The sequence below is a fragment of the Falco rusticolus genome, chromosome 4 (assembly GCF_015220075.1).
Source record: "Falco rusticolus isolate bFalRus1 chromosome 4, bFalRus1.pri, whole genome shotgun sequence".
NCBI classification, from domain to species: domain Eukaryota; kingdom Metazoa; phylum Chordata; class Aves; order Falconiformes; family Falconidae; genus Falco; species Falco rusticolus.
The window spans coordinates 29,329,642-29,345,575 of NC_051190.1; the positions used below are offsets into that span (position 1 = coordinate 29,329,642).

Below are 15,934 nucleotides of genomic sequence, written 5' to 3' on the forward strand. Positions count from 1 at the left end.
TTTTCCTCCTCAGCAGCTAGCAAGGACAGGCTCTTTTCCCGGCCTGCTGTCTGTGTCTCCGGCAGGTCTTCGTCGACCAGCAAATGTCTGTTTACAGAAAAGGTGCCAAAGCGTGCCCTGTTCAGACTCCAGAAGCAGGGAGAGAAAAGCAGGGCAAAGGGCACGCTTCCCCTTCCTCTGCGTTCACGATGCCACAGCCTTCACCCAAGCCACCTGAGAAAGCTGCCGCTTTCCTCTCTGTCCCCTTACGGGCCATAAATAGAAGTGATAAAACATTCACTACGCAAGTTAGATAGCCCCGGTTATCTGTTCCTCTGGAGACTTCTTTCTTTAGAGAGAATGACCTTCATAAGTCACACTTTTCTACCAATACTCCTTCCCCTCACAGTTATAAAATAAAATAGTAAGTAACACCCACTCAGCCTGACACCAACTATTTATTTTGTTCTAACTGTGTGGTTTCCATATTATCACTGCCCACCCTGCCGTTAATGGAAATGTTAATAACCAGCGCCAGGTTGTTGTGACAGATGCTTGGGCTCATTATCAGAAATTCTTATTTACCGCTCCATTAAACGACAGAATCGCACAAAAAAAACAATTCAATCAAAACTAACTGGAGGAATTTTAACAGCCACATTAATAATCCAAAACATAAATAAAGTTAATGTCTTTTGCCTGTTTGCCATCGGCAACTCTATTGCAAAATTATCGCTCTACAATTAAAATGTGGAAGGCAAAATTGAAAATAGCCTTTATCCCTGCGCTTAGTTAAAACTAGTTGTTTATTATATTTTTTTTCCGTTTCTTTTTCAGCTGGATGTAGTAAATACATGAGGTGACAGTGACAATCAGTAAAATACAGCTTGTTCGCAGGGGTGCAGAGCAGCAAAGGCAGCAGCTGGCTGGCTGCGTTCAATGCGACGTAGTGCTGCTCTGCTAAGGACCAAAAACCTCCAGATTTTGAGACTTTCACAGCTCACATCAGAGCACAGGGCCAACCTGACCACACAGTCCAAACCTGAAAATACATCTCAGAGATTTGCAGATGATGACACGCTCAGGGAAACAAGGATATGTACCATCACAGAAGAAAATGGATCACTTTAGCAGTGTATTTTCTTTCTAGGTAGCGACACCGCAGTCTGTCCTGAGCTGACAGCTTCCAAGTGCTCTCAATACCCAGGTCTGAAGCAGCATCTACAAGAGCATTTTGCTTTGGATCCCATGTGCCAGCCTGCAACAATTGTCGCTTCTGAGATGCGACCATTAGAGGAGCCAGCACGTGCAGCTGGCCGCTAGAAAAACACCACTTTTCCTCAACCCCTTTTTGAAGCACGTTTAAGAAACACAATGGCTAAAAAGGGCCAGCGATCATTCTCCACTGACACTCTCACTGCTGGAGCTGCACTTTTGCTGGCATGGCACTGGAAAATTTGATGGGAGGAAAAAAAATAATCCAGACAGTGTGGAAAAAGACATTTCTCTTTGCTACCCCAGAGCCTCCATGAGATGTAAATTGTTTGGGTTTGTGCCCTGTGAGTCTGTCCCTCTGTTCAACTTTCAAAGGCTGATGTGTCCCTCCTCTTCTAAGCATAGATTTCTTGTTGACAGCAAGGGACAGCAGAAAAGTGCTGCTGACGCTTGATGTGGCTCTGTGCAGACAGCACATTACATTAAGGGCGGAATGAAATACTTAGAAAGGAGGGAACACGTCCCTGAAGACTCTACCTGTTTGAAACCCCAAACCATTCACTGAATGCATGGGCAGCCTGTGCCAATAAAAGCAAGCACATTTTAAAGGTGAATGCAAAAGGCTTTTACCTTCTAGGAATGCAGTTCGAGATTACTGGAGCTCTGAATTTTTTCATGGCTGTTGAAATCCCGAATACATAAAAAGCAAGGTTAAAGCTGCATACCTCACACTGCTTTAGGTGTCAGTGACATTACCAACTATAGCAGAAGTGACACAGACCCCTGAGGGTCCAAACTCAGCTCTTGGCAGGTGGAAAGCATTTCACTTTCCCTGGGAAAAAAAAAAAAAAATTGGTATGCATTCACAAAGTCTAATTCTATGCACATATTCTACCTTGGAATCTCACACAGATATTTGTAAACATTTCTTATCTGATCAATTCACCTTTGAGATTGTCTCCTTGAAACTCTCCCTCAGCCAAAACATAAGGAGAAAGGCTGAGCAGGTTGTATGGTAATTAGTAAAAAAATAACAACTGTGAAGTGGGATGATGTTGGCAGAATCGTATCAAGACAAGAAATCTATCTGGAAATGCAGTCTGAGTGTCAAAATGAGCCCATAAATAAAGTTATACACCTAAACCCACATTTAAACAAATCACTGCCCTCATTTTCCAGTCGTACTGAACAGCCTCTTCTCACACTGCAGGCAATTTGAGCTTGCAAATGCTTATAACCTTTAAAGAGAAGGTGCTTAAAATCCCCAGTGGCCTGCCCGCACCAGAGCTCCGTGCATTGCTGAAGGTTCTCCTTAGTTTTCCTCGCTGCTTCCCTGGGATATTTGCTCTCTGGGCTGTGCGGCACGGAGAGCTTTTCATCAATATGAAACCACTATTCCTTTTCTTAGTGACAGTTGCCACGACGCTCTGTAGCACAGGTAGGCTACAAATCCTAGTGATTCATTGGGTAAACTTAATAACCGTTTTTATGAAGCGCTCCTTGCTGCTCTTACATCTGCTCTGATTTCTGGGTAGCAAAGGATTTCTCCTCTACTGATTTTCTAATTGTTTTTGTAATGCCAGTATTATGTCAGGAAATTCACAGACAAGTCTGGGACAAGATTCCCCCATACTCATGCCATTTAAATAAACATGCAGGCAAAAAAATGAGGAGGAAAATGCAGTGAAAGAGACGGAAGATTTTCTGTGCATCAGCTTGATCCTACTGTTCTAAACAATCCCAAGCAAATTTCTGTTTTGTAAAGACCTCTGATCCTTTCCTATCTAGCAAGCATTTCCCCCCCAGTTCATCAAAGCACGCCTTTGTGAACATGCCTGCTTTTATTCCCCGGTAATCAATATATTTGCATTTTGGTGTTAGCACCTAGAGGCCAGAATCTCACTGCACAATGTGTTGCATAAACACAGAACAAAGAGACGGCTCCGGGCCGAAAAAGCCTCCAATCTGTATGTCTGCACATTATAATGGACGAGTGACTGCTGCATGTTCTGATGTACCGGCTGTAACCTCATCTACCTAGTGAGTTACAGCAAGGGAGAAGGCACAACAGTATTCCGTGTAGCACGTGCTGAAGATTAAAGCTTGCACACGCTGCACCTCGCAAGTTTATACACCGATTTCTGGTGCATGCAGTCATGGAAAATAGAGCTGGAAAGGATTTGGAGAGGGCTCAGACATCCATCCTCCCGTGTCACACCAGGATCAGCTCAGCTGGTCAGATGTTTGCGTAATCTCAACCACTGACCTCTTTCCAGATTCCCCTGCCATCCCCACACAAACTCTGCTGCATATCCCTATTTTAATAACTCCTAAAAGAACTCTGTTTATTTTTTTTTCTTTAGATATCTAGCCTAAACCATCCTTGCCTTATTGGAGTTATATCCCTGCAGTGGCACGGAGAACAGATTGTTTCTTCTCCCGTTACAGCCGCTGCCCTCAAGTTATGGCGTAGATAAGCAACAGTTAAGTGGATTATAAAAGCCAAACACAACACAACAAACAGAAGGTCACAAGATAAAACAGCAAGACTGATCTGCAGCTCGGGCAAAGCAAAACGCAAGGGGTTTTCTTGCAGTATGGGCTTAGAGAAGGAATGCAAGGATGGTACCTCCCCAGAAAGAACAAAAAGCTCTGTCTGCAGATGTTTGCAGTCACTCCTTCCACCCAGCAAAAGCAGCGTGAGAGGAAAATGTTCAGGGCTTATTGGCCATTTCCTTCCAGTGTCTGGGAACGAGAGGTGGGAGCGAGGAACAAGGAACGCTTCCCCTGTGCAGCAGCACCTCTGTGCCATCAGGAATGCTGTGTGAGTGATGCTGATTAGTTCAATAACAATTAGTTAATTGTGCTTCAAAAACAGCTACTGTGAAGCTGCTTTCCGCTGTGACAAAGCAGCCTAAGCTATATTTAGAATGTGAAAGATGTTTTCCACCAGTTTCTGGCTGTTTTTAGCTAGGCTACATTTTGTGATGGAAGTACGTGCTCCTTGCCAGGCATGCACTTTCTGGGGTTGTTTGGGTGTATTCCAGACTCAGCAAGAGGCAGACCCACATGCAAAGGCTGGGGGTCTTAACCCCTCCGATGCTACTCCAATTGCTGACACCAGACCCGGGTGTCCCTGCCCATCTATTCAGGCCTGACAACGTGGCACCAAACCCGAATGTGCTGTCAGTTATTGACTTCGTCAGGCTTGTGTCACCCCGCGACTTGAAATGACTCTCAGGAAAGGAGCGATCTGGTCTCTCCCATCTTTAAGAAGCCCAGCCTCCTACTGGGTGGAGGAGGAGGTTAAAGCAGCTGGAAGAGCCAAGGTTTTAGTAGGAAATAACCTGTTTTCATCAATGTTGATATATGCGATACGTGCGTTGATTTCAGTGGTTGCATAGATCGATGTAAGAGATACTGAAACATTTCTGAGTGTACAAAAGACCAATGGAAGTCAATACAGGAAGAACCTGAACAACATCTCTCTCACCCTCACGAACACTGATGAAGAGAGAGCACAACCTAATCGATGCAAAAATAGAAAGATAAACCGACAAACCTGCTTTGGTGGAGAGGAGAAAGAGAAGAGCTGTCAGGGTAGGGACTCTGGGAATCTAGCACACCTGCAACTGCTTTACTCTGTGCCATATTATCTGAGCAGGCAAACACTTTGTCCCCTTCCTGTATACTACACTTAGTACAGTAGTTGTGTTTTGCCACATCAAATTTTTAAGGGTATTGAAGTAATGAAAAAACATAAATAAGAGCAGCTGCAAATGATACCCAAACGTAACTTCCCCAGCTTCCTCGCTTAGTACTGGGAAGCTTCCCAACATTGGCCAGGCATGTCTTCGGCATCTGCAAAGATATGAGAGGGAGGCAGGGGTGGAGGGAGGAAAGAGGGAGAGATGACATTCACCGCACATATCAGAAAAACACTGAAATGAAACAAGGACTAGAAATGGAGTATCCTCTCCACAGACCCAGGCTCCAGGAGGTTATCTGCCAGTGCCATTTTTTTGAACTGAGGAGGCAATCGTGTTTGGAGGAAACCTCCACAGGTATGACTTATTCATGAAGAACCTTCATAAACTGGCAAGTGACTCAAGCAGGAGTAATTCTCATCCTGTCCCTCACTATTCCTTGCAGCGGTGCTGAAAACACCGTTGCTGTGATTACTACTCTTTTAATATGGGGTTCAGCTTTCTCAACGAGCCATGTCCAAACCAGGATTTTCATGGGACAGGTACGACCTAAGCGATGCAGAAAAAGTCACTGTGATTGCATTACGATGCCTACCACTGAGACAAACCTCACGGAGCGGTTCTGCAAAATAGCTAAAAGCCTGCAAACAAAACCTACACACTTCTCTTTTGTCGAAGCCCACAGTTCTACTTAGCTAATACAAACCTAAAATAAGCTATCACATCATATACTGAGATTATCCATCAAGGGACTGAGAGCGCCTGGCCCAAAAGTAAAGCCCTTACAGAACCATCAGACTGCTCTGGAAAGGGCATACAGGTGGGTAAAACTGGAAAGGGGGGAAATAATAAAACGAGCTTTTTTCCTCTATTTCTTTTGTGTCAACAAGGCTATGATCACACACAGGCAGGCTTCCCATCAGTCAGCAGAGACGGGCCCGCCAGGAGGAACAGCGAGAGCCTGACAAGCATTCAGTATGCACAAACAAACATACAGGCATAAACTACAAGCTAAAATCCCCTCTCACTTCTATCGATGCAAATCAGGGGGAGCCCTGCTAAAGCTAGCAGAGCTAACCCAGTGTGAAAGGCATGTTAACTGAGCGTGATGTCAGCTCCGATGCGTGCAGGATTCACCCCCCAGGAGGTACCGAAGGTTTTTCAAGGGTGTAAGGGATGGGGAAGAACTGCAGAGCATTTGGTACCCTGGCCTGATCCTCCTTCCTGAGCGCTGGGAGCAGCACCAGGTGGGAAACTACTGCTCTCAACTCCCTTAAAAGAGTCTACGTATTAGACAGAGGCAAAACCACCTACTTCAGACTATTTCTCCAGGTTCTCCAGTTCCCAAGACTCCTCCTCCTCCATTTATAGTCGTGTTCCACTTATTACAATTTGTTAATCCCACACTCTAATATTGTAATACCGCAAGTTCATGGCAGCTGACAAAAGCACCCACTTAATGTTCACTAACAGCACCTACTAAAGCCTAATAAGCACCGACAACTCCTTATGCGCCACTAAAGTCAAGAGAGCATATCAAATAATTAGGATGAATCGCCACTGGGTTTGCCATATACCCAATGTTAAAGGCTACATCAGAAAAACATCAAACTGAGCAGGTAAGATCTGCCACTGCGATAACCTTTCACTGTGGCTTTAATGCAGGTTTGGGGAGCTGGCCCCCACGAGGGATTCATTTAGGATTTTCAGATTGCAATGGGCAGGGAACCCCATGGAGGACAGCGATCTTGTGCTCCTGGGGAGAGAGAAATTAAATTTCATTTTCTTGACTCTGAGTGAGAGTTTTCTCTCCCTCTTTGTTTATTTTGCATTCATAGCATCCCTGAGTTCATCCCTGTGGCCCTACACCCCCTGTATCATCTCAGCATCCAGGCTGCTGTGCCCACAATGTTTTAGAATACTGTCAATTCATACTTTCATAAGAAAAAATGACAACTTTTTTGTTTTCAATCTACAACAGGCAACCTGAACCGCCTCCAGTTCTATGATTGACGATGGATACAGCAAACAGATGTCAGAAAGGAAAACGAACTGTGTTTCTCTACAGCTGGCTTCACAGCAAAGCAGTACAGAGGAGGTAAAGCCACAGGAGTTGAGACCCACATGAAAATACAGCATTTTGCTCACATATCCCAGAATGATGGAAAACAAGCAGAGCAGGACTGCACAATTACAGAAAATAGAAATTCGGCTCCAAATATAACCTTTTAGTCAAAAATACTCAAACTCCAGCCTGCGTCTGCTTGAATAAGAGTTATCAGGCAGGGGCTTCCCCACTTCTTTACTGGTGCAATTTATGGTCTGTTTTACTTTACTACTGATTGCTCATGTTTTTGAAAGGAAGGTTAATTCCTTTGCTTTTAATGGAGTAGCTGTACTGTTAGTTCAGTAAGGCTTTGCATACACGATCAGGCTTCTCATCCCCCCGCCCTCTGTGTACTGTGCAGGGATGTCCCTACACTCAGTTCTTCACAGGCCATATAACACTGCAGCAGAACAGCTAATCTGCCGTCCCACTCCCACCGCTGCTTGCACCAACTGCAGAACAAAGCCAGGAGTCCTGATGATGAATTCGAGTACGGACAGTCTGTCTGTCTTGGGCTACAGTCAGTGCTGAAAATCGACGTCAAATTGTTGGGTTTGTGAGATGGAAGTTCATCATCTGAGCAAAACGTCGCACAGCAATTGCAGCCCCGCACCACCCACCCCAGCAATAGCAGCGGCAGAGATAAGCAAGCGCAGCTGATCAAAACCCGATATTTTTACTTGGACAGAAGCATCTTCCCTACATTGAGACGTGATGAAAAGAGGCAATTACACCAGAGCTAAGCAGAAGCTGCAGTGCTGTATAAAGCATTGTGCTGTACAAAGGCTGCTTATGACCAATATTAACAACTTAATGAGCTGTTAATGAGGCGCGCATTCAGCTTTTACTTGCAGCATGAAAACATTGCAAATCATTTTAGGGAGCTTCTGGATTGTCAATGGAGAATTAAAGATGTCAAATAAGCCCATCAAATCTATGTCTCAATCTGGACACTGCTTTCCAGTGCATTCTCTTAAAATTCCTTTTCCTATATGGTAGGATAACTCGCTTTGACAGCAGTGCGACTCTTACTTAGACTTTGCTTCCTTCTGCCTTGACATTAGATTTCAGTCTCCAGAGAGCTGCAGGGATGCCTTTTTGACATGTTGACATTAAGGACACTTCTTCCACAGACTCACACTGGCACGGTCACTTTGTGTCTTACCATTGTAAGAGCAGCTACTGAGCTAAGCTACCGAATTCAGAAGTTTAATTACGAAACCTTTGTACTCATCTGTAACAGGTTAAGAACATAAAACTACCCTTAAAAAAAAAAATTAAAAAAAAATAGCCAGTTTGAATAGGAAAGGGAGCCAAGTTTTATACAGAAAATTCATATCCATAATTCCCCAGCACTGCAGCAATACCAGTAGCACACAAGGAATGACTAATGCTCTAATGTAGGCACACTTTACTTTGTTATTTTTTACTACCCTGTCACAGCCCTGCAGGATTAGATAATGCAGCCGAGTGCTATCTATACTGCTATTACCACCAGTGGAGCTGCATTGATGGGAACAACAAATCCAAATTGGACTTGCTGCAGACAAGCCCCAAGTGGAAACCATGCACAGAATGAGTCTGGAGAAGTTTAAAATCCACCAAGAAATACTGATGGGATGTACCCAGCGGCTGATCCTACTCCAGAAACGAAACACTGTTGGGATACAGGTGTAATGGTTTCCAGTAATGCAAGTGGAACTGAAAAGGTTTTTTTTCCCAGTCCGAACAGAAAATGCCTCACCACTTTTCCCCCCACCTCCATCTTCCTAGTTTCCCTTTCTGCTCTGACTTTACTCTCTCTTTTAGCGTATTGCTTGGATCTTTCACGCTGAGCTTGGAGGAGAACTTCTCCTTCCTTAGGGAAAAAGACACTGGGGACAGGATGAAAGGCCACTGTCACTCCTGGAGCAGGTCGTTCCCAGAACAGCTGTGTTGAGCTCATTCACAATGGAGCATGATCTTGGAACAGCTCTGCAGATTCTTTGAAGGGGAGGGGAAAAGGAAAATCAGTGTTTCAAACACCCTGCCACCCCTCAAAAGTAGCCTTTTGCTGATGTTCAGAAGTGTCAAGAATTAAAAGGCAAATACCTTAACATTTCAAAGGTTTGGTGCTTCTAAAGTGCCAAGGAAGTTCAACCCCTTTGAACTTGAACTCAAACTTGACGTCTGAGCAAGCGAAACCAATAATTTATTTATTATGCTACTTTCCAACAGCTTCCCTCCATCCCCTTTTGTTTATCAAGGGAAGATACTGTCTCTAGGCTGACAGGTTTTAGACTACTGCAATGTGAAATGGCCACGATAACCCTTCTCCTCCCTCCTCCAGCGGCATCTGGGATGGAAATGCCCACCCAGTTCTTCCAGCTATGCCAGCAGCGATGTGCTCCCGATCTGCATTCGTGCAGCCAGTCACCAAGGGATGGACCCACGTGTCCCAAATGGGGGAAACGGCCAAGGGGGGCATGGCAGGCTGAGGGAAGCTGCCAGCCCTGATGCGCTGAAATGTTGTCGTTCCTCTTGCAGGCTGTTAACAAAGAGGCACGGGGGACTTCTCTGCACAGCATCTTCTCAGCTACATTCGGGGCAGGGAAGGAGCTAAAGTTTCTGTGCTGTAAGAGAAAGGGGGGCCCAAGGCAGCGCTGAGGGACTCCCTTCTCCAGAAAGCGACCTATGGATGGGGAGATGACCCCACATGGGGTATTTGGTATGAACACATGGAAAGAGTGAGGCCAGCAGAAAGAGATGAAAATACTCAAGGACAAAGCAGCCTTGTTCTGAGAACCTTCTCTGCCATTAGCACGAGACAGAAAGGGACACTGCCCAAGCATAGGTGACCAGGTAAGAAGGCACAAGTACTCTTTGCTAGAAACAATTTTGTAAAGGGGAGCCAGGTGCCTGGAGCCGAGTCTTTGCTTCCTTACGAGGCTTCTTTCTCCTTGGCATGGCTTCTTCTCCCTATTTTATCTTCTCCTTCCCAACCCTAAATCACTACTTTTGGTCTTGGAGCTTCCTAGGTGGTTTCTATTTCTTGCCTGTAAAATGCTGGAGATGGCCAGGCAGCTCTGAGCATTCCCCCGATGTTATGGCAGAGCAGAGCTTCTCTCCATGTGTCAGCCACAGCTGGACAAAATAATGTGTGAACTCCAGGAACACCTGTGGAGCTGCAGGCAGGAGGGCAGATCAAAATAATTGTAGATAACAGTGAAGGAGTTGCTTCGGTGCCTGCTAGCTTTGCACCAGGAGATAGGTTCAGGTTTTTGAAGGTGGTAAGAAAAGAAAGGTAAGAAGTAGTTGTCCCTCTAACCCACTCATGTTCCTTTCCAAGCTAGTTTTACTCGGAAGAAGGTGAGATGGCCAGGACACCTTTTCTGAAAGGGGATGGTATAACCGAGGCAGCATTTCAATGGAGGACTTTTCTAAGAAGGGGATCTCTGTCTCCAGCTCTTTTCACTCCTTGCCTTTCCCATTGTGGAGCCACCTCTCAGAGATCATTATTAAAAAGAACAACAACCAACCAGCCTCATCAGTCCTTGTGAATTCTGAAGGTCGCCCGTGTCACCATCAGTTACAGTGACACACATCCCTCCCCTCTTCACACAAATGGATTTACAGCCTGTGTAAAAGCTAGTGTCTCTCGGTGCACTTCACCCCTTCTGCTACCTTCTCTCCACACACGCACTCTCCTCCCGCAGCAGCTGCTGGAAGAAATTATGAATTCCATTATTTTTCATCCAGAACAGCTTTACAGTATATGGGAGAAGCACTGGAGGCTGCAGGCTCGTTAGCACAGGATTTCTATTGATGCCTTCCATTTTATTCACCTTCCCAAATCAGGTGAAGCACGCCTGCCCCAAACCTGTGATTTTTGTTTAATTAATATGCTGGTAGTAGAGTCTTCTGAACTCCAGAGCCCACCACACAATCAGCTAGTGACAGCGACCCAGCAGAATAACGCTCTTGATATAGTGGCTGCTCTAACAGAGTCTTAATTTCAGTCGAGCAGAACAGCACCTCTGGTAGCAGCTGCGTTTAGAGTTGGGATGAATATCAGTACCCAGCCTCTCGCCGAACATTCGCTGCCTTCCCAATCAAAGCCGGCATCCCTGACAGCTGAACTGTTAAATGAATTAACAAGGCGAGAAGGGGGCTTGCCGATGGGGCTGCGACTCCCTTCCTAATTTCTGCAAGTGGTGGCTTTCAATTTTTCTGTCATTTGTCGAGAGATGCACATGGTTCTCTAATGAGCAGGGCAGAGCTGCAGCCAGCTCTGAAAAGGCAATGTTATGAGGATCTTCTGGTCTGCGGAGGAGAGGGATCCAGGCACTGGAGGCAGGTGGGGGAAGGATGCTGGCTCTGTTCAGACTGAGCAGGCAGCTCATCCTTCCCGGCTGCACTGAGCACAAGGACTCCCAGCCTGCTGCTCTCCTGACACATGGAAGAATTGCTCTCCACGCTGCTGAGCTTTGCAAATGTCCAGGCAGAACTCAAAATGGAGCCTTTGCCAGGGCTTTAATCTTAGGGGTTACTGTAACAAGAAAAAGGTTTTACTCCCCTTGTAGCAAAAAAAAAAAAAAAAAAGAAAAAAGAAAAAATCCAACCAAGAAACCGCAAACCACTTGCATCTATCTTCCTTTATTCACCAGGAAAGGCAGCACTCAGAGGTCTGTTACTTGTCTCTGCCCTGTTGGCTACCAGCAGGTTGCTCTCCCAAAATTTCCCCCCACCCATCAGTCAGAGGCAAGTGAGACTGGAGCGCTCGGGCTGCCCCAGAAGGCTCCTGGCTGCGGTACAGCTCAGTGGCACTCAAAGAGCTCAAGAGATACTCTCCATTAGGGTGCTTTTTACTCATTTGATTGGCAAAACTGCCAGAAGGCTGGTTTTGATGGGTTCCCCAAACCCCCCAAGTTTTTCAGGGTGTTCCATTGCCTACTCTTCTTGTAAAAATCCAGATACAATGGCAGGAAAATCTTCAGATCAAACAGGGGAGAGTGCAAGAGAGAAGGAAGGAATTACAGACTCTCCTGCATCGCTCGTCTGGCTGTACCAGACGTCAAAGCTGAACCCTCAGTATTATTTCCAGGTGCCCCCCCCCGTAAGAAACAGCCCCTAGAACTGCACAGAACTGGGTGTTTTGACTGAGCTGGCCTAAGCCCAGCACATTTCCCCCAAGGCATGTGCTGTATATTCCTCTTTTTACAGCCGAGAGGAACGTTCTCGCACCCACCAGAATTACTGCAACCCTTATGGCAGAACAAAGCACCGTTTAATGGTCTCGAGGCATAAGTTATCGGGGGCCTTCAAGCTGGGGACCAGTCCCCTTCCGTCATTTTGTGTTCAGTGCTATGCCTGTGATGCCAGCACCTGTAGTTTATCGAGAAGGGTTTCTCTCTTTTTACCATGGATGCCCCACTGCTCAAGCTAAGCAGCCCCCTTTTTTCCAGCTTGCTGTTTAACTGCCTTTGCCACGGGTAAGAACATCAAATAAACAATAACAACAAACCCTTGTATTTCCACAGCACATTTTAACTCAAAGGTGTCACAAATCAATTTAAAACTTAAATTGCAATACCAGCTCCAATCACTTTACTCACAGTATAAATCACAGCCAGTTTTGGAGGTGGAAAAGGCAGTTATCTAACAAAGCATAACAACTTCACACAACAAGACTGAAAATCGGCAGGAAGATCCTACATTCATCATTTCTGCCGCATGAACCTGGATTGTCCCTAACCGGAGGTAAATCCAGCATCTCTAAAAAACTATCTCAGTCATGCCACAACTTCAGATACACCAGCCTTGCCTGTGAAAGGAGGTCTGTGCATACCAGTTTCCTCTCAAGTTTGGCTCCTTCCATTGCCCCGTTCCTTGTCTGAGTTACAACAAGGAAGACCTGGGCCACGGGATTGAAAGACACAATATAACAGCATTTCCTTGTTTTCCCCAGCTGATTTTCTCTGCTGCGTACACGTGTATAAAAGCATGTGCTGGCTCCATTTGCAGCAGGGAGAACTGTAGCTCTGAAACAAAAATGTATCTTGAAGCCAGATACAGTTGGCTCCACTTGGGCTTTCTTTGCTGCAGTTGCAGAAGTAAGTTGGAGCAGCAGCAAACTAGAAAAAAAAAAGTAAATATTGCCAGCTGTCTCTCCAGAACCAAGCTGCTCTGATTAATTTATGATGTTTTCAGAGAAAGATAGTGAATGTTACACCATATTTGAAATGAAAAGGTTAAGAAGAGTTTAAAAAATCATGCAGTAGAGTTTAAAAAACCCGTGATTTGCTTACTTTTGAGCAGTAGAATATTTTATGAATAATAATGAAATGAATTAGTGCTGGGTTTGATAGCTTCTACATCCTAGCCTTGAGACAGAAGAACAAAAGTGTAATCAGATTCATTCACGGTAGCAGGCTGAACAACAGGAGGGTGCGTGTCGCCTATTCTTCTTCTAAGCTTCAAAAGATGCTGCTGCAAAAATTGATACCATAACTACCAATGATTTCGGCGCCAGCCTCTCTCCAGCTGGGGTCACCATAAACACGGCACTGCCACCGTGGCTGTGAGGAAGACATCAGCTATTCCAGTCCCACGCTCCTCAGATCGAGTCACCGAGAAGCACAGGCTCAGCGGCGGGTTATCTGGGCGCTGCAAAATCACCTGTTTCACAAAGCATTCAAAGCAGCGTCTAGTTAACTGCCTCATCCTGATCTCCACCTCCGGCCTCCTGACGGAGGGATTTTAAAATGATCAGCAAGTTACATTTCATAAATACAGCCTGGATTCACGCAGGAGATCTGTAGTCAGTAACAGCATGAGTAGTGCCATTGACCCCCAGCTTCTGCAGCGGCTGCGTGCGGCTAAAGAGGTGCATGTTCCTGAGAGCAGTCGTCACCTGTGCCTCCAAAGCTGGCGTTAAACTAGACACAGTGTCATCTTGACTTCACGACCATAAGAATATAGCAAGGTGTGGTGCACCGGCAGCATCTCTACACAGAGGGCTATAAAATAAAAGCAGCAGCTTTCCAAGTCTCTCTTGTTTTGTAGTTTTGTATCTTTTCCCTCGTGGCATTTCTGTGCTCCACTTTTCACTTCTTTAACTTGAGTCAATTTTTCCCTCAAGCTAATTTGGTATGAACAGTCATCCTCCTGCAACTCCAGAAATATTTTCTCTTCTTTCTTTCAAACGCCCTTTCTCCCCTTCTTCGTGTAGACCAACTGGCAAGTGACTGGCAGTGCCAGCCTATTCTAGGAGAGGATGCTACAAAAAAACCTGTTAGCCAACATGACTGGGAAATGTTTCAAATCAACCCTTTCCTGGACAAATATTAAAGATTATCTGGAGAATACTAAAGCATGCCAGTACTTTTAAAAAAATAATCTGCTAATTTTCCTTTTACCTACCTGCTTCTCCCACAAACACTTCCACTGGTGTGCTGGTAGGGCTTTCACCAATAACATTATATGCTGTCATTAGTACTTCGTATCTCTTGTATTTCTTCAAATCTGAAAAAATAAAATAGCATACGTTACTATTTATACTTCATTACAGGTATTTTTTTAGACTACATCCCCTCTTTACCACCAGACTTCTCTCTCGAAAACGCAGCACCAGAACAGGACAACAGTGCAATGTCTCCTTCCATTCTTCCTTAGCTCACACATTACAGCAGGATTTGCATAATTATGAAAGATCTTTGTGATGAAATGGCAGGATTTTTCAGTGTTTTCTCACAGTGTTGCTCCAGCAAGAGGAATCTTTCCTGATGGGTAACTAGCTAGAGGAACGTCTCTAGGTCATTCTTAATGACAGAAAAAGGCAGTGCTTTGCTTTGAATGTTCAACATACAGGCTTTTTTCCACCTCTACCGGTAAGGAGGAACTTGGCTTCAAGCCTCTGCCTAACCCCTGGGGCTTTCATCTAGGGAGTCACTCAGCAGCTCAAGAATGTCTCGGCTGAAGCAGGGTGCAGAAGATGATCTGCAGTGGAGACCCCTGTGTCCCGCTGGATGTACCGCACGGGTCTCCTTCTCCTTCAGAGCGACCACAGCCTGAACAGCTATCACAGAGGGAAAGGAGGACTTAAAGCCTGGACTCTGTTTGGCCACTAGGCAACCAATTGCTTTGCTGACATATAGAAAATACTCTGACAGATGAGGTAGGACAGCGAGACCAGTGTGAAAAAATCTAGAAAACCCAACTGTATGAGGGTAATTAACAGATGCAAATGAGGGTGGAGTGGAATCACATCAACGTCATTAGGGGAGGCAGCACCTGAGCGGTTTCAGATTTTGCATTTTCAGGATGAAAGAATCAATCCTAACAGAAGTATTTATCATCTACAATATTTAACAGTGAAATTAGAGTAAGAGAGCGCTCAATAATATAAACTGCCCTATCCAAATGAGCATTGAATTGATTAAGACACACATGGCCAGGGGTCCAAATTTCTCCCTTTGCCAATAATTTCTTCTGCTGTCTATGAATCAGATAGCAGCCTTGACTCTGTGGCTGACAGCGTGCCATCGGTTTGGGAAGGTTCAATAAAACGAATCATTCCGTTTCACAGAAATATTTAGAAGTGTTGTGCTCCTATATCTGACTCCAAATCCAGCATCATTCCCCAGTCTCAGGCATATTGTAAATGACATCACATCACTATTTTTTTCATGTGATACCCCTAAACTCAGATGGACCGCAAAACATGTAGCAAGCAAATCAGCAATAATGATGCTAAGTTTGTAAACAAACAAACAAACAAAAGTAACATATATAGGATATAGTTGCGGGCGGCTTGTACAGGGAACCCTTAATTGCTGCCACAAAAAGCCACAAGGGAGATTTTAGCGTTAACTGCATGTGTAAGAAAATGGAACGCATGAGTTCATGCATGCAAGTTTCAGTGGGGATAGGGCTGCATATTTTTTTT

At 45.1% G+C, this 15,934-nt stretch overlaps 1 protein-coding gene across 4 annotated transcripts in view; it reads right to left on the reverse strand.

Annotated features, from left to right (window-relative positions):
- The window catches only part of SDK1 (sidekick cell adhesion molecule 1), a 412,303-nt gene that overhangs the window by 34,602 nt on the left and 361,767 nt on the right, over window positions 1-15,934 (reverse strand). For all 4 annotated transcript variants that reach the window (XM_037385086.1, XM_037385085.1, XM_037385087.1 and 1 more), the window contains one exon: window positions 14,410-14,511. In XM_037385086.1, the coding sequence (XP_037240983.1) occupies window positions 14,410-14,511 (102 nt within the window). The remainder of the gene's footprint in view (window positions 1-14,409; window positions 14,512-15,934) is intronic.